Source organism: Periophthalmus magnuspinnatus, chromosome 11, assembly GCF_009829125.3.
Source record: "Periophthalmus magnuspinnatus isolate fPerMag1 chromosome 11, fPerMag1.2.pri, whole genome shotgun sequence".
NCBI classification, from domain to species: domain Eukaryota; kingdom Metazoa; phylum Chordata; class Actinopteri; order Gobiiformes; family Gobiidae; genus Periophthalmus; species Periophthalmus magnuspinnatus.
The window spans coordinates 5,156,854-5,182,366 of NC_047136.2; the positions used below are offsets into that span (position 1 = coordinate 5,156,854).

A 25,513-nucleotide genomic window follows, 5' to 3' on the forward strand; every position below is an offset into this window, starting at 1 on the left:
TCTGTTATTAATGTTCAGGTCTTCAGTTACGGACACAGTAGCGAAATAAAAACACCAGGATCACGTAGAGCGGGTTAATAAGAACATTTTAAGACCAAAATGACGAGTTTGACAGTAGCAGTTACGGAGAGAGGAGCTACGAAGTGAATTTTAACCAGAGCGTGGCAGTTAGCAGGTTAGCTATGTCCATTTATACACACAGTCTCTGAGCTTAACATAGAATTTGAACTATACTAAAAGAGTTTCCGATTGGGCCTGAATAAAAGTCATTCCGATTCTGATCATTTGGCTTCTCGTCTTACGCAGGTGGAACTGGTTAAATTATGTATAAATGTTAAATGGAGTAGGACAGTTTTACAGACAGTGCCCTTTAACTTACTTCCAGCAATATTTACTGCAATGCACGATACACTGTGTAATATTGTATAGCCAATCTGGTACAGCAGATGGACTCAGTGTGTGGCTCAGAGAAAAAAAATCCCTCTTCCCACTTCCAATTCTCCACACTAATGAACCATAACCAAATAATACATAAATTACCTCCTCTGTTACAGACAACATGGCAAAAAAAAAAAAGCATGTTTGGCCTGGAGTTTGCATGTTCACTCAGGGCTCTTCAAACTCACAAGTTGGAAGTGCATGAAATTGGTCAATCTCAGGATTTGTACAGCGAAACAAATGAGTTATTGGAGTGTGCGGTTTGTGATTAGATTAAATAAGCATCTTTTTGTATATTTGCTGGTATTGGTGGTTTTCAGAGTTTAGATCGTGATGATTTCATACTCTCAGATGTTGGGTATGTTCCTATTGATTACACTGTACTTTGCCATGAAATATCCCAATGTTTAGCTTGATCATTTCTATTATTGAGTAGATCAAATAACTCACTGTATTACAACACAATTCTGCATTTGAACAATAGTCATTTGAGCTGCCCCCATGTGTTTTAAATATTATTGGTCTGTAAAATATTGTGTCAATTACTGTGGATTCCATGTAGTAGTGACAATATTTGTACTTGACGCGGTTGGAAGAACATTTTCTACTTGTGAAATCCAAAAAAATCCTTGCTCAAAATGTACTTGTGACCACCCCATAGACTGTATATATAAATGGACATAGCTAATCTGCTAGCCGCCACGTTCCAAATAGGACGTGAGCATGGGCGCGCTTCCGGCTCCATCGACTCCAATTCACTTAACACTGAGAAATTGTCGCCCCTCTCTCCGTAACTGCTGCTGTCAGGCTCATTTTGGTCTTAAAATGTTTGTTTTGACCTTCTCTACATGATCCTGAAGTCTTTATTTCATTGTTTTGGCCGTGAATCAAGATATAAACATTAATAACAGACAAATCAGGTGCGTTTTTTTCCCCGAGGTTGCTCCTGCTAGCGTTAGCAACAGGTTTGATTGACAGCGTTGCTAAACCAGCGGTGCGGGTGGGAAGGGGCGTTACCTTCAGCAGCCTTGCTCCACATTGGTTCTTTGGTTGCTATGATACTCGTGGTTTCAATTCCAAATGTGTAACTTGTCTCCGAATTAGCCGCTATAACTGCTAGCTTCGATGAGCTTCATTTGACTGGGGATGAACACTATGGGTTACATCACACTCACTTAGTTCACTTCTTTATACAGTCTACCCACATAATTGACAAGACTATATTTGTATATTAAAAGAATCTTAAATAATTCAACAGATCTGCATAATTTTACATCTAAGCATACAATTAATATTTGACCGACTGTTTTATTTTTTTTATTTTTTTTAAGTAGCTAATCCAGTCGCTACACATTTCATCAATCACACATGTATTTACTCAAACTACATGAAGTAGACAGTAATCAATATTGACAGGTGTCCTTTTAGATCAGCTTTTTGCGCTGTAGAACAAAATGCTCGAAGACGTAAGTAAGACGTCAATCTTTGTGGAGCGCTGAGTGATGTGTGGCGTGCTGCGGAGTGTGCGCTGGTGGCAGTGTGTTTGTGTAGGTCATGGCAGAGTGGGAGAGCGCAGAAGGCTCGCGTATGTGCGTTGTCTTCTCCAGTCGAGTGCGCAGCAGAGTGGTGGGAGAGGCTGTTCTGTGCAGTCAGCAGACCTTGAGCCAGAGCCGTGCCACTCTCAATCAACAGCCTGTCTGTCTCCTTTTCCATACGTACCTTGAGCGATCTCACAGGAGAGGAGGAGATAGACAAGGGCCACGCAGTACTCTACAAATAAATAACTGAACAAATACAGATGAGATGGCACTACAGCAATACAAAATGTAGTTCTGAAGCTCAATTTTATGTAAATGTCCAAAATGGCGAAGCTTTAGAAAAATCTTCAGTTTTCCTCTGCTGCTCTCTGCAGGGGTCACCTTGGCAACTGCATATCTTGTGACTATCAGCTTCTCTCGTTGCTCCTTCCAGAAGATGAAACTTTCTGAATCCATGTAGGGCAAAAACAAGGCAGTATTATTACAAATCACTTAGAATTTTGACATCCATATCAAACTCTCTTGATTAAAATAGAGCAGTGAAAATATAAAGTCTTGTCTTGTCTTGTCTCTGCAGCTTAGTATAAAATCATTTTATTGAAAAGATGTGCGCATTTCCTTCTGTTGCTCATTTTCTACCGTGTTACCTCTTCACAGAGAACCCTAGGGAGTCATGCTTCGAACCAGGACTGGTGCGTAACGGCACGCGGGTAGGGACGGACCTCAAGCTGGGCGCCATCGTGGCGTACCAGTGCGACAGCGGCTACACTCTGGAGGGAGACGCCACCTTGACTTGCATCATGGGAGGAGACGGGAAGCCAAGCTGGAACAAGCCCAAGCCCATCTGCATCGGTAAACACTGACATCTGGAGACTGTTGTTAGCAGCACAAGATCCCAACTTTATTTTATCTCATGTAAACATGCAGGTTATGCATCAGCAAAACACCCCTTAGCTATTCATGTATACATGTTTTTGTTATCTCATTAATGAGATGTGTTACTTTATTAGCAAAGCAAGCTAGATTTCATATTAGTTTCTGTATACAATTATGTTTTTATGCATTTTTCCTTTGGCTAGGTCAGAGTACTAAATAATGCAGTGTACATCTTTATTAAATATACATTTCTTTAAACTGGACTTAAGACAAACTAAGGACAAAATGAGGACTAAATTGTGCCTATACTTGGACTGAATTAAAAGCATCGGTATGTTTGGTGACTACTGTCTGGACTGGCTCTATTAAAACACTTCCGTTCTACCTTTCTACTGGAACTAACAGAGGGGAGACTGCTGGGGCCGATCTCACTAGCACTAACCCAGAAGGACACTTGGAAAACATTGCAATTTCACTGTGGCAAACACTAGGGACATGTTCCATCCGAGTCCCAATCAGACAAGAAAAGTAATTTAGGATTGACGGAATGGAGGGAATGGTATAGCAGTGATGGAGAAATGGGATGGTCCCTTATTGGCTATGGGCCATCGTTCTGACTCTGTCCTTTTTGTCCTGCTTCTCTTCACGTCCGCCCTGGCTCACGGTGTTTGTTCAGCTCCGTGCGGTGGGCAGTACTCTGGCCTGGAGGGAGTGGTCCTGTCTCCTGGTTATCCTGGGAATTACAGCCGGGCGAGGACCTGTCTGTACTCTGTGGTCGTACCCAAAGACTATGGTAAGATTATGCACGATATTGTTCATTTTGTGCACACCAATGGGGCAAGAATTATGGCTGCAACGTCTTACAGTTTTGTTAAGTCCTTTTTTTCTGACCCATACACAAATAAGATGTACATTATGCACATCTTATATACATTCAGTGGTTGCGTTGTGTTTTATTTCTGTTAAATTACACTTGTTGACGTGTTTTTAAAGTCCATTTCATCATTTCAGATAATTCCTTGTGTCTCATCCTTGTGACAACATGCTATTTTAGAGAAAAAAAACACCTACTTATCTTATTTTGGTCAACCTTTGTAAAGTTCTGACTTAACCACAGAGACGTATGAACTCTCAGGAGCAGATTACTGTAGTTTCCCTTTAAAAACGATGTAATCCATGTAAGAGGAGGCATAAAAACACCTCATTCATGTTGTTTATTTTGCCCATCTGTGTTCGTCATAATCTCCACTTAAGTGTTGATACTATTTGAAGTTACACTTATTCCCTAACGTCATTAAGCACGGGACATTGAGGGTACAAACCTAACCCTTTCCTCAAGCAAAACATGTAATCTCCATCTGTCCATTTGAAAGGAAAATATCCTATCATAATATTAAACTGACCCTGATGTCTCGGGATAGAAAGTATTAGGCTTTGAGGCATCTGTTTTGTTTTTTTTGTTTCTCATCAGAGGTTTGGCTTTGCTCCAAAATCACTCGGTGCTTATCTTAGCTGGACCCGCTCGGCAGCATATTTCAACCAGTTACGTTAAAGTGAGGGAGGAAATTGCAATAATTAAAGCCCACATTTGCATTTTCCTGGAAATGACACGGCCGAAAGCAACACACAGCCACAAACGCCTCTCGCCTCCATTCTTGCCACTCCCCATTAGGCTGATGCACCAGGCCTAATGAAGGGCTATTTTTCTTAGTGCTGGGGACTGAATGGGTGGCACTGCTCCGGCTGCACGTGCCTCAGCGTTTGTAGATGACACATGAGATGCAGTATACACTAGTTATTTGGAAGCTGAATATGTCGGGACATTGCCAGAGTTGGGAAGTAACTAAGTACATTTATCAAAAAGCGGTTGTTCCTCAGTATATCGCAGTTCACCTTTCGCGTCTTCGCTGTTTCGCGGATTATTTTAGTCCAATTTTACATGCTCTTTTACATTTTCTGCATCCAAAACCCACGATGTTGATGAAACGTTTTGCACCGACGAAGGCACCTACGAAGGTTTGAACTTTGAGAGAGTTTAAACGAGAGAGAACTGTGAGAAAATGTTAACGCCTGTGTGAAAAGTGTATAAAGTGCGTGGTGAGGGTTTTTTTACAGCTGCAAAACATAGAATAATTTAAAAATAAAGCTGATACTTCGTGGATTTCACCTATTTGCCTATAAACGAGGAACCACTGTACACATTTTGACTGTATTCTAGTGCAGTTGCGCTTTAATTTGCTGGTTTTCAGACTACAGTTACTTTCCAAAAATCAACAGAAATAAATTACTGTATTTGATCACACAATTTAGGCTTCAAATGGCACCGTAGAAAACGTGATGAGCGCATGTGTGATTTTTCCCTCCCCAAACGAGTGATACGTCCTGTGTTTCAATATGTTTTAATCCTATGTTGCGTTTTAACACTATGATCTAATGCAAAATACTATGAAAGTATTCAGAATACAGTACTCTGATTGGACCATATAACAGAATACGTTACAAAATTCAGGTGTTCTGTAACTAAGCGCATTTTCAAACTATTCCTCCCAACACTGACCACTGCCGCAGCCGAATATTTCCTCTCCTCCGCTGTTACTGTTTAAATGTGACTCATATTAACCAGCGGTGTGTTTTTTTGAAGCCGGGAGCAGGTGGTCTAACTCCTTCTCTCTTCTGTCAAATGTGTTTTAGTGGTCTTCAGTCAGTTCACCTTCTTCCAGACAGCTCTGAACGACATCGTGGAGGTGTATGACGGCGCAACACAGCACTCCCGTGTTCTCAGCTCCTTATCTGGTGCACACACAGGTAATGGGACAACTGTATGAATGTCTGCCCTCATTCTATTGAGCTGTAACTCATCGGTTTGTATAACCTTTAAGGCTAGCACAGTATGAAGTATCCGCCTTGAGTAAAAATACGGGCTGTGTCCAAATGTCCACGCTATTCCGTACTTAAGGAGCTATTTAGGGGTCACGCCATTTTTACCGCTGTCTGAATGTCCACTTGGTGAAAAAGTAGTGCACTCAAAACTTCCTACAATGCACCTTGTAAAGTATCGTAAAGTCCATCGCTGCTCACTAGACCGGACCAAAATGCATCACGGGAGTCGGGAAAACAACAGTGGACAGTGGCAGGTCTTTAACTGGACACAACACGACTGAATGAAGCAGACAGAAGCATGGATTTATCGCACGGATGAGTCTTGATTATGATTAAAACACTTTAAAATAAACTGTTTCTGTGTAACGTTGCTAGCGTTAACCACTTACTTTAGCTTGAGCTGTTAAGAGTGATTATTTCCACATCTTAGACAAAATCCAGGCTGTTTTTGTGAGATGAAATCAGCTTGACAAAGATGTGTATGGTTATTATTAGTCCATAAATACTGTATTTTCCAGACTATACGTCGCTCTGGAGTATAAGTCACACCAGCCAATAATAATGAAGAAAAAAACATATATAAGTTGCACTGAACTGTAAGTCACATTTTTATGGGAAACAGACATTTTATCTTTAAAGGCAAGTTATAATAATGACAGTAAAATAGAGAACAACAGGCTGAATATCAGTACATCACGCTAACGTAACACATTTATATTTATTGAGCTACGTGAAGCATAGACAGAACTGAACACGTGTCTGGTTTGTTAACGTAAGATATTAACAGTTAATCGATAACTAAAGCATAAAAAACTCTCGATCTCACCCTAATTCACGAAAATCCATTAAATTCTTCATGCTCTGTGTCGCTTCTGAACAACTCCACCAACTCTGGAGGAAGATGAAGCACCACTTCCGCAGAATACAATTTTTGCATTTTTGTTCAGTCTTTCTCAGATGTCTTTTTTAAATTTTCAATGGTGCTGGAGGAGTAGATACTGGTACACAAGCCTAGAGTGCCCTCACGCAGTTGTCAGTGTGACAATAACGAAGATGTGAAATTATATGTTTTAATAATTTCACATATAAGTCGCATCTGGGTATAAGTCGCACCCCCAGAACAAACTGAAACAAGGTGTGACAAGTCCAGAAAATACGGTGCTTCGGATTTGACCATTATTTATCACAGAAATCAAGTTTTATCAAGGACTTTTTTTCATCCTGATGCCAGAATCATGTGACCCAAACGTGAATAAGACACTGTAGAGTTTGCTCGTGTGGGGCTGTGTATTGAAGGAGAGTTTAAGGACTGGGCTGGACATTCACAAACAGCCAGAGTCGCCTAAATGTGTCGTGGTCCTGCTGAGTTTGAAAGTATTTAAAAACGTTCCTTATATTAATTTACTGAAAGGTGCAACATGCAACTTTCCGTTCGGGGGGTTCTGCCACCTCTTTGTCTCCACGTAGATGTTGTTGCTTTGCATGAAATGTCCCACAGCATGACATTTATCTAATGGCGAAGTCAGATCTTGGGAGAAGCAAGCCTCCTCTGCGTAAGAATACTAGAACTCCCATGTATTTTTGAGCAATAGAAACAACAAAAGCACACGTATGCATAATATAAAAGTGAAATGCTACACTGAATACTACAAGAAAAGCTATAACATCTCCATGGAGACGAGCAGGTGGTGCGCAGTCCACCGGAAAAGTGAAATACTGCAACTCGTTTCCGACTTTGGAAGCAATACTTGGAAATACTGCGTTTGTTCTAATTACATTTACGTTATATTGAATAGTTAATTAAACCACATCACAACACATTATACACAACGGGCTATTTCTGACAAACCTCACAAGTTCCCAAGCAACCGTTACCCCCGCAGTCAGCCTACAGGAGAAAGTAATACTGTTGTAGTACTTGTCCAAGGTTTTATTTGTCGCCGATGTCAAACCAATTTACTGCACGTATGTTGGCGCTAAGCGAGAACGGGTCTACGTATTTTTTACTCCACATATTTTGAAAGGAACAGCTACATCAGATCACATCAGCAGAATCTTCTTATAGCAGAAGAATGAGACGTAACATTAACTTCCCTTAATTTAGACTTTGAAGGCCGTCACTTGACCCTTTGCGGAAGATTTATGCGTCCTTGACTTTTACGTGCCGGCTCAGTGGAGAATGTTAAGAGCAGGTTTGAAGTTGGACAGAGGCCAGTGGCTTAATAAGTTACACGCTGACATGTGTTGAACTGCAAAGATGAATAGCTGCCCGTACGGTGACTTATGAAACTCTGTCTTGACACTGTGCGCCGAGGGGGCCTTTCATAAACTACCCAGCATGCCCCAGGGTCGTATAGTGAGATATGAACAATGATGAGGTCCTCTATTGAAATGTCTTTTAAAATACGGTGGGTAAACACATGAGGTTGATCCCCGATGAGAGCGCGAGGGGCTCTCAGAAGCAGATGTTGTCTCCAGGGTTAAGCGTGTGTGCCCTCCCTGCAGTGAGGCAGCAAACAGGCAAAATAATGAGATACACTGGATTAACACAGTCACTCTTCAGCTAACTAAAAACAAGATAACTCGCTCAAAAGTACTCTAGATACTGTTTAAGTGTGGAGTAATACAGGGTGGCCCAAAAGTCACTGACAGTTGGAAAAAAGTCATAACTCTTTTGTTTTTAAATATTTTTATTTTATTTTTTCAGAGCATTTAGAATGACTCTTCAGACATTAATCTGAGCAAATACAACACCGAGGAACGAACCCTCATTGTCCAGTGGTACTTTGAGTCACATGGGTCAAATTCACAAACCCAGCCGTGTTTTACCATCGACATTTTAATACCAGAGATGCGTAAATGCCATTAAAGGAATAATAAGTGGTTTTCAAAGACAGGGGGCAGTATGTGATCTCCACAGACCTGACTAGTCCTGATTTCTTCCTGTGGAGCGATCTTAAAGAAAAGGTGTTAGTGAATAAACCTCAGACGATAAACGACTTGAAATGTAATATCGAGGATCAAATAAGAGACATAAGCCCGGAAATGCTTTTAAATGTTTTGTAAAATGTGTTGGATCGGGCTATTCAGGGCGAAAACGAAAATGGTGGACACTTAAAAAAACACCTAGTTTAAGTAGTGATAAGTTCAAGTGTAACTGAACAATTATAACCGTATATATCCCCAAAAATCTCAGAAGGTTCAGTTTAACCTACCGCTAAAATTTGGTGAGTTTAACCTAAGAATTATAGGAGCTATTGAAGATTTAAAAGTGTCAGAGACCCTGTATTATATGTATTGGTTCACTCAAAAAGACGAATATAAGTTTGATATATCGCTGAAGTAAATATAGACGCTAAACGATAATACTGAAACTCACTTATGCCACTGAAACAAAAACCCAAGAGCAGATTTAAACCACAAAACCTATTCTGAATCTAAAATACTGTTAAAAAATCACGAGCTGCAGTAAATAAACGGCAGAATGAAACACTTTAGTCGTTAGTTTGCATCTGTAATGAGTCATAGAAGTGATTCATTCAACCTTTTACAGCTTAAATTTTATCATATAGCTAAAAAATAACCAAAAATGTCCCCAGTAGTGCAAAGAAAAGCACACAGGATTAATACTGACACCAAAGAGTATTGTTCCAACTTTCATATATTGAACTATAAGTCGATATAGTTATTATACAGACTTATCTACTTATGGGACATGGTTGATCTAAAGTAAGAGGTATTTAACTCATCAAAATATAGGTTTAGTGATGAGAAAATTAACAATATTGCAGGTGAAACAACAGTTCAAGTCGTTTAACCTGTATGAAGAACAAGAAAATTATGGATTTTATCTTGATGATGATTAAAAACCTGCATTTTTTTTTCTTTTTAGGTGAATCTCTCCCATTAGCGACATCCAACCAGATCCTGATCCGCTTCACGTCCAAAGGCCAGTCGAGCGCACGAGGATTTCACTTGGTCTATCAGGGTACGTACACCACGAGAAAACCTTTACCTCGCCCGTATAACCTCATCTGTTCTATCTGTTTCTCCACAGCTGTACCAAGGACTAGTGCCACCCAGTGCAGCTCTGTCCCCGAGCCCCGTAATGGACGTCGAATGGGGAATAACTTCGCTGTTGGCGCGGTCGTTCGCTTTGAGTGCAGTCCAGGTTATGTGCTGGAGGGATCTGGGGCTATTGAATGTTTGACTGTCCCCAATGCGCTGGCACAGTGGAACAGCTCCACGCCAAGCTGTATAGGTAAGAGAGTTGGCTAACTAAGTGACATTGAAAATACCGTTTTTAGTGGTAATTATTATTCAGATTCTGTGTTTGGTTTCATAATTGTGTAAAAAAAATAAAATATGATGTGTACTGAAAGCTTTGTGTATGGTATGATATGCTTTTATTTGAACAGGGACAGTGCACAACTTTACATTGACCTTAAAAAACAGGAAAGATGTTTGATGCCAAGTTATAGCAAAAATACTCATTTCCACCTGTAGTCCCTGGACAGGCTGATGTTTAGTAAAAATACGTTTGGTGTAGATCAGTGGCGTCAAACTCATTTTCACCGAGGGCCACATCAGCAAAATGGCCGCCATCAAGGGCCAGGTGTAACTGTGCAGCAGTGTAAATGTCACTAAACCGAATGTCGACGTAGACTGTACTGACCCCGCCTCATAACACAAAAAACATACAGGTTTTTCTCCTCAAAGCACAAACTTGTATTCGCCTTCACCTTTCTTCTTTCCAACTTCCTTTCATGTCAACAATTTTCCTCTTCGTGAACATTTTGTGATGATTATTTGCAAATATTTCTCAGTTACACTTGCTGGGAAAATCTCATTTGTTTATTGTCAGTGCACGCATTAAAGCAGCACAGTCATGCCTTTTAATTTATCTTCTCGCGGGCCACATAAAATAACATGGCGGACCGCATTTGACCCCCGGGCCTTGAGTTTGACACATGTGGTGTAGATGGATGAAAAAACCTGTAAACATATGGTACATACATCTAATACAACACAACTCACCCTCAAATACGACATTTCTAAAAACATTCAGTTCACACACACACACACTTCCATACCAAATTATTCACACACACAAACACTGAGTTTCAGATATGCAAATCCTCTTTCTTTCACACACATTCACTAATGAGTGCAAATTTTCTTTGATATTAGCCATTTCTTTGTCACCTGTGCAAACTTTTGAAAACTTGTGCATGTTATAATCTCATTTGGCTTCAACTATTCCACTGACTCGTAGCAACAATCGAGAAAGCCGATTTAGCGAAAGAAGTCCTACGTTTTGGACTGCTGCACTCTCCTCTAGAGGGCGCACTAGTGACTCGAGTTGTTTTTTTCTGAGCTCAGTGAGACAAACCTTAAGCGAGGACTAGCAATACCATGAATAATTTTAAATAGTAGACAGATGTTTGCATTTATTAGCAGATTATTAAACTTTAGAAAACCATACTTGGAGAGGATATGACCGTGGTGATATTGTCTGGATTTGTTGTCATGAATCGCACATTTACACATTGATTCAAGAGGATTTAGAGCTGTTTGGCAAGCCTGCGACCAGCGTGTTATGCAGTACAGAAAACGTGACAAAATCATACAATTTAAATACATGTTCGATGCCTCAGTTGTAAGAGACCCTCATAAATTTTAGGGAGTTACACAGTTTTTTTTTTACATGATTTTGTATGTATCTGTGTGTCAATGTTTAATTTTCACACAGTTTCCCAGTGTATTTCCTTCATATACTGCGTTTTTATATACAACAGTGCATCTGAAATGTATTTACTACTCAACCCTCTCTTCCTCCTACACAGTTCCTTGAGAGTCACCTAGTTTGACACATCCGTGGGCCGCCAGCTACAGTCTGTGCCTGTAGTCATCCGTGCAGCACACAGGTGGCACCTCTAAAGGGTCAAACACACATGAGTTTCCGCGTACGCATAGGAACGCACCGACTTAGACTTACAGCTGCTTTTTCTGGTGCACGCTGTCAGCAGATGTGAACCGCGCGGAGCTGAGAGGAGTGTTATGAAACCGCTATCTGTCTTCATACGGAGAGTGTGGCAGCTCATCCAGGTCAAGCCACTCGTATGAAAACATGATGGATTTTGCTTGCATTATTTCAAGTATAACACCTGCTGCTTCGATTGGTTAGGTTGGGTGTGTTGTGACTACGCGAAAAAAAAAAAAAAAGAGTATCCCTGATAGCAGACGGAGCCAATAGAGCATTGAGCGGGCTAATGAATGACTGTGACTTCCTGAATAGTGGGCGGAGCTCGATGTTGTCTGCGGCATATTGCGTCTGACACGACTAATTCTCTGCTTTTTTTTCCCCTCCGCAGTTCCTTGTGGCGGAAACCTGACGTCTCGAACTGGAACCATCTTATCTCCCGGCTTTCCAGAGCCTTATCTCAACAGCCTCAACTGTGTTTGGAAAATCACTGTTCCAGAGGGTTCAGGGATTCAGGTAGAACTATACAAGTATTAATAATCTATTGTATTTCACTTCATTAACTTCGCTAACGCACTCATTATGTTACTGTCTTTTTAAGCTTCCATTGTCTAATAAAGTATAATATGCAGGGTGTCCGTAAAATAAACATATTACAAAGGCGATTGATAAGATATTTAATCAGACTTTTTCTATTGCGCTCAGTGGTTTACAAAGTTTTTTTCATCTCATTTAATACAACTCTCTCACACAATCGATGTTTTCCTCAGACGTTCTTGGTTCACTTCTTTCTCACTAGCACTGTTTCTGTCTCCATGCATTTCTTGAATAGATGGACACGCGTCTCTTCCACACTTTGTTCTGTAGTTTCGTTGAGTCCGCGTATCCCATTTTGTCTCAATAAACCACGATACACACTGTGCCTTTTCTTGAGGAGGAGCCGTTTCTTAGGGGTTGAAATACAAAAACGCAACGTGAAGGTTAATGAAAACGTTTATAACCACTGAGTACCACAGCACACATCTAATTAATATATCTTATCAACTGGCTTTGTAATAACATTTTTAAATTGTAACGAGACTTAATGGACATCCTGTAATACTCCAGTGTCCATAATGGGCCAAGGGAAATGTTAGTACCTTGGAAACATTGCACCATAGATAAAAACAATTATCAAGATCATATTCAAAATCAATAAATGTATTTACAGACTGGCCTCTTGTTATAATGGTCAGTAACTGGGATATGAATCTAATGGCACTTAACAATGACTGCACTGGTCTAATATCTAGATACAGGGGTGTCAAACTCAATTTCACCGAGGGCCAATTTGCATAGATGTAAAAAAAATAAAAATATGACTGTGTAACTGCCTATCTACAGATAAACTGACATTTTAAGACAGTCATACATTTTAATTTACCTTGTCGCGGCCACATAAAATGACATAGCGGGCCAGATTTCGCCCCTGGGCCTTGAGTTTGACACATGTTATCTAGAACGTCTACGCTCCGTGTGTGTTTACGCCAGGGACAATATTGAAATGTCAAAATAATTGTGATTAACGATTATATCACGATAAGGATTAAAGTTGCTGACAGTTTAAAAACACTATGGATATTAATAATTATAATTTTAATGCTATGAATTTGTTCCATGTTTAAACAACTTTTATATAATTGTACTTTGTTATCAGTGAAAGGAACTATGATTTAACCAAGAGTCAAGTTTTTTCTGCACATTCTGGTGATGTAATTGCGATTATCTTTGTTACAATCTACCCTTTTTATCAAACAAAAATGATATTATTGTCCCATCCTTATGTGTGGTACAGTACTAAATACATAGATAAGTTGATATAATTGAAAGTATGAAACATGCAGTAATTAAATTTTCCATACTTTAGCATCTTTGTATCTGATTATTAGCATGCGGTTTACATATTGTCACTCTTGGATGCGTTTGTGATTGAACTCCACCAGGAATCTGTCGGCGGAGCCTCTGGGGCAGACTGATAAAAAGTTTTTAGGCTTATGCCTCAGACTTTGTAATGACCTTAGCGCACTCCCTCAGCTATTAGCTCCACCGCCCTGGCAGACTGTCCTTGTAGGTCAAATTCACATAGATTGATAGATTTACTCCAAATATGTGTAAATAAAACATTCAGAAACATGTTAGCATAGTACTTTGTAAGTTAAGGCAAGTACTATTACTGTCACTACTAACTGGTAAATGGTCATAATAAAAATAATAACAATAATAATAACAATGACAATAATAATGCTAATAATAATAATAATAATGCTAATGCTAATAATACTACTACTAGTAATAATGATAACAATAATAATGTTAATAATAATGCTAATAATAATAATGATGACAATAACAATGCTAATAATAATAATAATAATGAAATTACTACTACTAACAATGCTAATAATGCTAATAATAATAATAATGCTAATAATAATAATAACCCCCCCCCACCCCCACCCCCCCAAAAAAACAAATGAAAGAATCAAATCAAAAATGACATTATTATTTGAAGGTAGTTTTGAACAGATGAGTTTTCAGGGCTTTTTTGAACATGCTGAGTCTGACTGAGTCTCTGAAGTGTTTGGGTGGGGAGTTCCAGAGGGTGGAGGCAGCAGCGGAGAAGAGCCTGTCCCCTCTGGTCTTATGTTTAGTCCTGATGGGGGGAGACAGGAGGTTGGCGTCAGCTGATCGGAGAGCACAGGCTATACTTTTATAATCTATCACCATCTATCTAGTACTACTTCTACCACTACTGCAAAGAAATTACAGTTGATACTCCTACCACCCTCTGTTTCCTCCACAACACTTTACCTAAATCTAAACGTGTAGCCCCCAAGCGCCTTTCTCGCTTGTATACTTCCAAACTATACTGCCCCGTCTTGGCCCAGTCTCAGCCCACACCATCCTCGCCCCTCTCTTAACTGTTATTCCCCTTTTACCACCTCGCAGACGCACATTAAAGTGGAGTGTCACGATCCAGAAGAGAACTTAAAGGAGTGAGGAGCCTCGCCGGCACATTTGCTGCAGAAACTCTAATGAAAGATCAATCTGTGATCTGCCGCGTCTCCCCGGGAAGCGCCACAGCCCCGACCGCCCCTTTAATTGGCTTGTATCCGATCTATAACCATCAGAGGCAAAGCTGAGCAGCACAGAGGATGCGAGATCAAGAGTGAAGGACAGTTACAGTAGAGTGGGGGAAAAGTAGATAAAAAGTACTTTCAGAGATGACTTAATATTTAAAGGCGTGACGAAAGGAAACCGCTTACAAAGGATATATTTATTTAAAGCGTACGCAGTTATGTCACTCAGAAGCTAACGACTAGGTTCGGTTCAAAGTTTCATGAAAAACAAATCAATATTATAGAGCTTTATGTCTTATTTAACCAATTTGAAGCATCTCTCTCTTTTATGCAGCATGGGTTATGTATGTGCGCCTGCCTTTCACTCTCCAGACCAAACGTTGTTAAATTCATTTTCCGCTGTGCCCCTCTCTCTCCGTCTCCATCTCAGATTCAGGTAATCAGCTTCGTCACAGAGCAGAACTGGGACTCGCTTGAGGTGTTCGATGGAGGAGACAACACAGACACCATGCTTGGCAGCTTTTCAGGTATTTTATTTTGAGGTATATCTGTGCATTTCTCTGTTAAACTATAGTAAATACACTTTGATTAGCCTCATTACAGCGTGAATAGCGACGTAGCTGAGAGTGAACTAATGGTTTATTCAGTTTTTATAAAGAATGATTCAGGCTTCGTAACTATGTAATTAAGGGTTACAGTTAGGAGTTATTACTTAGCCTGAAACTATCATCAAAACAAGGAAAACTACAGCGATAGCCAGTGAGCTAATAAGTGTGAGAGCAACTATTAAGGGCCTGAATGGTTATGTAAAATATGACTCAGGGACAGTTAGCGCAATCACAGTGTTGCGCAATCACAGACTGTATAAAGAAGTGGACGAAGTGAGTGTGACGTCAACCACAGCGTTCAGCTCCAGTCAAATTAAGCTAATCGAGGCTAGCAGTTATAGAGTTTCATGATAGGAATTCCGTCCACGAGTATCATAGTAACGGAAGAGCCAATCCGGAGCGAGGATGTTGAAGGTAACATTCCTGTCCGCACCGCTGGTTTAGGAAGGAGCGAGCGCTTAGCAACGCTGTCAATCAAACCTGTTGCTAACGCTAGCAGGTGTGACCTCGGGGAAGAAGGCGCCTGATTTGTCTGTTATTAATGTCGATATGTTGATTTATGGACAAAATAGTGAAATAAAAACTCCAGGATCATGTAGAGCGGGTTAATACGAACATTTTAAGATCAAAATGACGAGTCTGACAGCAGCAGGTACAGAGAGAGGCCACAGTTTTTCAATAGAAAGTGAACTGGAGCCAGTGTTGATGGAGCCGGATGTGTCTTTCTTCATACTTTATTATGGCTAATCCTATGCAGTTATTATACGTTACCCTTTTCTCTAAGTTCAATAGTTAACTTACTTTAAAATGTGGTGTAAGGGTTGCATATAAAGTCCAGGGCAGCACAGTTGGCAGAAAATAAAGCTGGAATTAGAATATGTATATTAAGACACATTTAAATATATACACATGTGATTTGCATTTGAATTCATTTCCATTTCTCTTAAAGTAGGGCACTCACTCTTGAGAATACTGTGCACAAAGGCATTCACTTTTGGAAAATATGGTTAATAAACAGACTGATGCGTATAATCAAGTATTTGAGTGGGATTCCGTATAAGAGTTTTTTTTTTTGTGCCTTTAGATAGGCCATGTTCTTGTTTTCATTATCTTATCATCATAGGGTGTGGTAATAGTGGTGAAAGTATCCTCAAGATGTTTCAAAACTAGGTCAGCTACTCTGTAAAGAACAAGTGATCAACACGATTGGACTTTTAGTAAAAGTAAAATATTATTCATTGCTATGATACAAATCTGTTCCAAAAGGTATTCATCTTATGTTAGCCCTTGTGTTGGGAAAGTCATACTGGAAATACTGTTTTTGGTTTGGTCTGTTTATCTCTATTCCCTATCCATAGCCTTAATAAAGCCTTAAAACAGACTTATTTCGTGACGAATACATAGTTTATTAAGAATGATTAAGCAAACTCATCCTTGAAGACTAGAACTTACAGTAAATATTAGGTATTCACGAGTTTCAGCTTCCTGTTATCTCTGAAACTTTAATGGCTTTCCCCCCCCCCCCCCCCCCCCATTCAAAGTATCAATGCATGTTTTTTTAAATTGTTAATCGCTATGGCAACGCTCCATAGTTTCAATCATTCTGAAACTCATAGATAGGGCAAAAAAACGTCTACTGTAATGAGTTTTATGTTTGAGTGAATGAGGATATTTCTAACTAGTTGCTCTTTATCACTACTAATAACAACTGGAATAGTGCATTGAGTCTTAAAATCTTAAAGTCTTAAAATTATGCATTAGTTCTCACACCAGCTGCTTCTCTTTTCTCTTACAGGCACCACGGTCCCAGCTCTCCTCAACAGCACCTCCAATCAGCTCTACCTCCACTTCTTCTCCGACATCAGTGTCTCTGCTGCTGGATTCAGGCTGGAGTACAAAAGTGAGTGTCTGCTCCAAGGACGGTTATGTACCAAATCATTCTTTTCTGCAAGGTTTCCAAAGTATTTTCAACTAAATGCTTTTTAAACTTTGTATTGAGTTAGTAGTAAACTTTGCCATCCCTGAATATTTGCCAATTTGTCATTCCCGCAGCTGTCTCTCTGACCAACTGTCCAGAGCCGGTGGTGCCTATGAACGGCATCAAGGTCGGCGAGCGTCTTCAGATGAATAATGTGGTGTCTTTTCAGTGCGAGCCTGGATACACTCTGCAGGTAAAATCCCTCCGTACACAGCGTTTTGGGCTTTATTAGCAGTTTATTCAGTCCAGAGACGATGATGTCACTGTTAGAGAGAGCACTGTGCTGTTTAATTGATGGGTAAATACATTTTTAAGCCTCTTTGTTTCTCGAGGCTAAAGTACCTGCTTGAATCCTCTGTCCTCTCGCTGACCTCTTCTGACTGGAGCTGTTGACTAGACTAATAATAGTGCACCTTTGGATGGCGGATATGCTTCAGCATTGTGGCAGTATCTTCCCACTGACTTTTTGCTTAAAGGTGAAATGCAGATCTGTCACTTGCTCGTCTGCCTGGAATAATCCACAGTATAGCCTTGCACTTTACACTTCTTTAATATGTTTACTTACTTTAATTAAAAGTGGTTTTATTGTGAAAATATCTTTAAAAATGTGCATTTATACTGAGACTGCCGCTCCACAGAACTTACCTGTAACTTGACCTGGTGGTGTCACCCTCAGAGACAAAATGGCAGTAGAAAAATTATTTTTTTCTTTTAAAGTTCATCTTTAAAGTCGTATAAACTGTAAATCAAGCAGTGCGGATGAAGTACTCAGTTTTCTTATTTAAGTACAGACACGGGGGCAAAAAGTTACTAAAGTAAAAGTATCACATGAAAAAAGTCTACTTAAAAGTACCTGTAATTTTAAGATTAAAAAGTAAAAGTATTTCACACATGTTGTAAAGTGTAAATGTCGTGATTTAGATTTTTTTTTAAAAAGAATCAATATCACTAGTCAACAGTTGTAATACGAATCAGTGTTTTATTTTTTCTTATGAATTTTGTGTATTTATTTTAGTTTTGCTCAAAGCCGAAGCTTGAACTCAAAAACTTTAGCCAGGATGTTTCCTCAAACATGGTAAAAAGTAACCCCTCAAATCTTATGAAAAGTACGTTTTACTTTTCAGTCCAGTTCAGAAATGTAGTGGAGTAGAAAGTACAGATACTTCTTCTCAAACATAGTGAAGCAAAAGTAAAAAGTATCCACTGTAAAATGTATTTAAGTATACACTGCTGCCCACCACTGAAAGCTCAATGTGTTGAATGACAGCACCGACACCTGGTATAAATAAATAAATAAATAAATATATATATATATATATATATATATATATATATTTTGTCTTGCACACCAATAAAATACAATAGGCCAGTTGCCTCCAATAGACTCATTTAAACCAACTTATTTGCCGCTTCTTCCAGACTTTACAGAGAAATTATACCAACTTATAAACATTAGAATTAAATAACCATTTCCTCTTGTCGTCATTACACCAGAACATCTCAGGGCACTGGGTGAACATTTCATCAAATAAAGGATTTCTAAATTTATCATAAAATGAACAATACACCAAAAAAAAAAAAAACGAGCTTCACTTTCCACTTCTCCATCTCCCACAAACCGCAGAGTCTTTCTTCTTCAGGGGCTTGAGGATGCAGTTTTGTATTTGTACCAGGTGTAGCCGACGCCACTCCATTTGTATGTATGCATGTAGTACTCCCAAAACAGAAAAGACGCGTTGTCGTGAAAGCATTTTTCATCCCTCCACTGTCTAATTACCTTTATATGCTTGTGGTTTTCTATTGTCCCCTGTCACATCAGATGGATTAAGTCGTTTGGTTGACACGTGGAGTCATGTGGAGACTGGCAGCAGGCTTAGAGCGAGGGCTGAGCAGAAGTATTGATGCAGTACCTCATTTGCACTGCTTTGTGTTTTGCAGGGGAATTCACACATCACCTGTATGCCCGGGACCGTGCGACGCTGGAACTACCCCCCTCCTCTGTGCATAGGTAAAAACGCTTAACTTATTCTTATTCTTATCCATTTGCTCATGCCTCACTGTTCTACAAATTTACATGCGCAAAGAGAAATGTGAAATATTGCTCCAATTATATCAGTTTAAACGACATGCAAATGCTACACTGAGCTCACTAAATGACACTCCCCACCTGGATAATGTAAGTCTGTACAGCTGCAATTAAACTCTGAGAGACGTTCTGGAGCAGACGGTAAACAGTAAGAGCATTGTGAAGTTTAGTGTTTGAAAAAAAAAATCGATTCTTTTTTGTTTGTGTAGCGCGTAACAACAAGCGAGGCATAGCTGTACGATAGTTCTTGAGTGAAAAAAAACAAAAATACATTGTACATTGAGAAAAACACATTCTCTCTTGTTATTATTAATACTTCTGGAAGCTAAAAGTAAGAGATAAACGGTTTGCGCCTTGCCTTGCCCCATTACCTTGCAATTTTTTATGTATTGGCCATTTTAGGTGAATGCTGGGGGAGACAGTGGCTCAGTTGGTAGAGCGTTTGTCCACTAATTTAAAGGTTGGCGGTTTGAATCCTGCTCTCAACGTAAACATCATTGGTTGAGCGATCAGATCCACTCACTGCGATTCTAGCTCCTACAGATGAATGCTGTCGTTGGGTCCTTGGGCAAGACTCTTAACCCGTCTTTTGTATGAATGTGTGCAGGGCCGGTCCAACCTATTATCAGACTGAGCAGCTGCTTAGGGCCCCAAGACCACCAGGGGGCCCTCAAGAGCCCATACATTTATATTGAAAATAATGTAATATCTCAAGTTTTATTGGACACAGGGCTTGTGTGTTTATAGCAGCCATAATAAAACAATTACATTTATTTTATAGCTATAGTTGCAAAATATCTGCTGCTGCTATATTTGTTTTTGAGTCGGGCAGAGGTGAGGGCAGCTCTGTGTTTACACCGGAGCAAGGACCCGACATAATGTAAATGTAAGAAACACTGTCGCCAACTGGAACACATTAAAATCCATCAGAAACGAGGAAAAAATGTCTAGAATTTAAAAAATCTTGAACCCCCGCCCCTTAAATGTTTGTGTTCTGTTCTTGTGGCTGTGGTAGTTGTGACATTCTGGATGTTTTCAGTCTGATGTTGGTCAAATAAACACAAAAACAACTGGTTAAGGTGATGAGAGCAGAGTCAGAATGTGTCAAATGTGAATCACTAATAGCTGAGGCAGGAGGGGGCCCCAGAGACACATTCAGGTTAGGGCCCCCTTAAAGCTAGAACCGGCCCTGCATGTGTGTGTGAATGCGTGAATGATTCCTTGACGTAAAGCGTTTTGAGTGCCTTGAAGGTAGAAAAATAAAAATTTGCCCATTTACCATTTTAATATTCCACTTCAGCGACTTTAAATAGCCTTGACTATTTTTTACAATCTTTTCATGAATGTTTTTTTATTAGTATGGCTCTGGTTTGCTAATAAATCACTTGTAAATCCTCTCAAAGCTCAGTGTGGTGGAATCCGTGAGGAGATGGAGGGGATGATTCTTAGCCCTGGTTTCCCTGGCAACTACCCCAGCAACAGTGACTGCACATGGAGGATCTACTTGCCTGTTGGTTTTGGTATGCATCATATAAAAACTCTAAGAATAGATTTCATTTTTACAGTCAAAACCAACTTTTTTCATTGTTTTAGGTGCGCACATTCAATTCCTCAACTTCTCAACTGAGGCCAACCACGATTTCCTGGAGATTCGCAACGGACCGCTGGATACGAGCGCCGTGATTGGCCGATACAGCGGGTCGGACGTCCCCTCCTCTCTCCTCACTACTTCGCACGAGACCACGGTGTATTTTCATAGCGACCACTCACAGAACAAGCCCGGGTTTCGATTTGAATACCAAGGTAGGTAACCGAACAGCCTGGAAGTGACTTAGTGGGATGAATTCTTGTAAAGCTATAAAATTACTATAATGTTAAATGGAATGTGTCAGAGTAATCAGCACGAGAAGCCAGTAAATCCCACGCTCCTATAAACTCTCCATGTAAAACTGCAGATCACTTCACTTATTTCTTCACTTCTGTGCCAGTAAAAGGCTCCAGTGCTTTTGTATGAAGTAGTGTCAAATAAATTATTCCTCTATATAAATCCAACAGGCGAGTTTATTTTCCAATTCAACAACTGTGATGGCAAACTGTGTTTCACTCCATTTACATAATAAGTGGGTTATGTGCATGGCGTTTCCACACTGGTTGAAGACATGTTTTCTAAATTGCCGTTTGGAACCATAGTCTGTATATATAAGTGGACATAGCTGCTGCTGCTGCGTTACAAATAGGACGAGATCATGTGCGTGCATCCGACTCCAATTCACTTTACATTGGAAAACTGTGGCCTCTCTCTGTACCTGCTGCTCTCAGACTCGTCATTTTGGTCTTAACATGTTCGTATTAACCTGCTCTACATGATCCTGGGGTTTTTATTTTGCTATTGTGCCTGTAAATCAAGCTATGAACATTAATAACAGACAAATCAGTTGCCTTCTTTTCTCACGGTCGTTCCTGCTAACGTTAGTAAAAGTTATGATTGACAGCGTTGCTAAGCGCCCGTCGCCTGCTGAACCAGCGGTGCGGGCAGGACGGGGCTTTACCTTCAACAGCTTTGCTTCAGATTGGCTCTTTGGTTGCTCTGATACTGTCGTAACGTCTGAGGGATCAAAGATGCAGACTCAGAGTAAGGTTTAACAAGAGGATGTGAATGCTGGTTGGAGGAGAGGGTAGTAGGAAGCTGGGTCGGCAGCGGAGGAGCTCGAACTGGTCATAGGTAGCTGGGTCAGAGGCTGAGGTATTTCAATCAGTCGTAGGACGCTGGGTCGGAGGCTGAGGTGCACGGTGGGTTCAAGAAATAGGATCTGGCGCAAAACGAGAAATACCAACTGAGTACTATGACCATAACCACAAAAAAACAGACTGAGCAGAAACTGTACCACAGAGGATACACTGACGAATTGGCAGTGTGTGTAGGATCCTTGGTCCCTTTGTACTCCAGAGGTGGAGGCTGCAGGTGTGTAAGGCAAGGCAAGTTTATTTATATAGCACAATTCGTACACAAGGTAATTCAAAGTGCTTTACAGAATAAGAAAGACATTAAAATCACACAAATCAAAACATAAATAATCACCCAATCTGCAACTCTCTCACCCACTCGTTTGCACCCTTTAAAAACTCTGTGTAGTGGGTGGTGGGTGGTGCCAGAGTCTCCTCCCATCTCCAGGCACAGAAGGGAGGGGGGGGAAGACAGCACAGAAAACACAGACAGACTGGGATCTTGAGAGTTACTTGCAGTCGGAATTCCAAATATGGAACTCCAAATTCGCCTCGATAACTGCTCGAGCCTCGATGAGCTTCATTTGACCGGAGCTGAACACTGTGGGTGACGTCACACTCACTTTGTCCACTTTTTTATACAGTCTATGTTTGGAACACACCAATGAGCAGAGATAGACACTATAATAATGTTAAGGTAAGTTGAAGTACATGTGAGGTTTTTATGTGTTTCTAATTATGACTTGGTTTGGTGGGATAGAATAGTTTTACGTCAGATAAATGGCAGCATGTGGAAAAGTACAAAATGGATTCTTCACTTTTTTTCCCTCCAAGATAAAAACCAAAAGACAATCACGGTGCAAGAATATTAAAAGTGCACTTCAAGGACATTTTATCCTAGAAGTTCATCAATGAAATAAATCTAACTTGTTCCATCCACTCATGTAAATGCTTTTGCACAGAGGTTGAACATAATTTGAATGTCAAACTCATTTGAATCCATAATATAGTTTTAATGGCGTAATGGTGTAATGTAGGTCTTGGTAGAATCATGCTAAAAAGCTGGTTATGTAACAAATGGGTCACTGCTAAATTTTAATGGATAAAATTGGATTCCACAATCGGACTATTTAGCAGCACCGGGCCCACTCTTCCCACGCTTTGGTATTTGCATAGAATTATTTCACAAAACGATTTTCAAGTGGACCAAATGTATGACTTATGTTGTGATGAATCTATCTTTGATTTGTTTTATTTTATTTCCTTGTTTGTTTAGCTTACGAGCTTCAAGAATGCCCAGACCCTGAGCCGTTCCGCTACGGTGCCGTGGTGGGGGCGGGCTACAACGTGGGCCAGTCCATCTCCTTTGAGTGTCTGCCTGGATACCAGCTCGTAGGACACTCCATCCTCACCTGCGAACATGGCACCACTCGAAACTGGGACCACCCCTTCCCCCGATGTGAAGGTAAAACATTAAAAAAAAGTTGCCACCTGGATTTAACAAAGCAAATAGGTCCTCTCCTCCTGCAGTTGGTCAGGTCAAGGTTCAGCAACAGTCTGTGCTCAAAGAATGAGTTCAGCTGACACCTGAATATACTGAATGACCAGGTTATTCCATCAGTGGATTTGTTCTTCCCTGATGGCACGGGCATATTCCAAGATGACAATGCCAGGATTCATCGGGCTCAAATTGTGACAGAGTGGATCAGGAGCATGAGACGTCATTTTCACACATGGATTGTCCACCACAGAGTCCAGACCTTAACCCCACTGAGAATCTTTGGGATGTGCTGGAGAAGCTTTGTGCAGCGTCAGACTCGACCATCATCAATGCAACATCTGGGTGGAAAATTAATGCAACACTGGATGGAAATAAATCTTGTGACGTTGCAGAAGAGAAATCAAAATAATGCAACAGAAAATATGTGATGTAATCAAAGCTAAAGGCGGAACAACAAAATATTAGAGCAACCTTTTTTTTGGTGGCGACTTTTTTTTTTGGCCAGGCAGTGTATTTGAGAACACAAAAGTTAATTAATAGTAAAACCCAAAAGTAAAATGTCAACTGGACAAAACATTGTAGGGGTGAAGATGTTTAGCTGCTCATCCATTCTTCAGTTCTGGTCAGATTACTGCTGGACACTACAACTACACTGAAACTGTAAACAGCTTTTGTTTACAGTCAATAGACCTAGCCTACATACAGAAACTGTGTGTAGGCTGCCGTTTTCAGTTTCAGTGTGGTTAGCTCCTCCCTTCAGACAGATATAAGGCCGTTTGCAGCAGGAATCTGACCAGAACTGAAGAAGCAGCTTGGACGAGCAGCAAAACGTCTTCACTCCTACAACTTTTTGTCCAGTTGACACATTTGACTATGGATCAGACCTGGACGACTGAAGGATTCCACAGACATTTAATTAACAAAAAAAAAAACAAACATTACCTCAGAACCAACACAAGAAATGCAGTGTTGAAATAAACATACAGGTTCATCATTTCCTCCCCGTCCTTGACCCATATTATTCACTGATTGTTTAATAGGACAGGCAGATTTACACAGGGAGAGCACAGCCTTGACACTGGGATCGCAAACACAAAACAGAAATAAAGTGGATTTGGCGAACAGCTATTTTTAATCTGCTATACCCTTTAAAACCAATAATGGCGTGGTGAAAATAGAGATAGCTTCTATAGACAATAGTTGTATTACCCGTAATTCACCTCATCTTATTTTCTCCGTACAAATCCACAAGTGACTTAATGAGAACTGCCTTTGGTGACAGGAGTAGGATGCGTGTGTTTTCTAATCCATTATGCTACTTGCTGTCACAGTAAACATTTGTAATTGATTGGTTGGACTGTTTCCAAATCCTCTTATGTTACTGAGATTATAACACAATTCTTTATTATTACTATTTTTTTATTAATCGGACTGGAATTGATGTTATTCTCATATAAAATGCTACTTATCTGTGGGTTTCAGCTATAATTTGTTTAACTGTATTTTTTATTATTGCTATGACAGTGGTCTTAATGTTTCATTATTCTGAAATCCATGGATTATCTCAGTACAATAATAATAATAATAATAATAATAATAATAATAATAATAATAATAATAATAATAATGATAATAAATAAATACATTAATAATAATAATACATTTAAAAAAAAAAAAAGATAATTATAGAAGGAATTTTTTATTATAAGTCTATTTTATGTCAGCCAGATTGTTCGGTATATTTTGGTCTCCACTGCAATTAATTATAAAGAAAACATTCAC

General features: G+C 39.9%; 1 protein-coding gene across 1 annotated transcript in view; it reads left to right on the forward strand.

The window, feature by feature from the left end:
- csmd2 (CUB and Sushi multiple domains 2) overlaps nt 1–25,513 on the forward strand; it is a 367,948-nt gene that overhangs the window by 297,767 nt on the left and 44,668 nt on the right. The window contains exons 31-43 of the mRNA XM_033975230.2: nt 2,634–2,828; nt 3,529–3,645; nt 5,544–5,657; nt 9,625–9,720; nt 9,790–9,993; nt 12,107–12,231; nt 15,265–15,361; nt 17,238–17,342; nt 17,495–17,613; nt 19,359–19,428; nt 20,910–21,026; nt 21,100–21,309; nt 23,507–23,695. Coding sequence (XP_033831121.1) covers nt 2,634–2,828; nt 3,529–3,645; nt 5,544–5,657; nt 9,625–9,720; nt 9,790–9,993; nt 12,107–12,231; nt 15,265–15,361; nt 17,238–17,342; nt 17,495–17,613; nt 19,359–19,428; nt 20,910–21,026; nt 21,100–21,309; nt 23,507–23,695 — 1,758 coding nt within the window. The remainder of the gene's footprint in view (nt 1–2,633; nt 2,829–3,528; nt 3,646–5,543; nt 5,658–9,624; nt 9,721–9,789; nt 9,994–12,106; nt 12,232–15,264; nt 15,362–17,237; nt 17,343–17,494; nt 17,614–19,358; nt 19,429–20,909; nt 21,027–21,099; nt 21,310–23,506; nt 23,696–25,513) is intronic.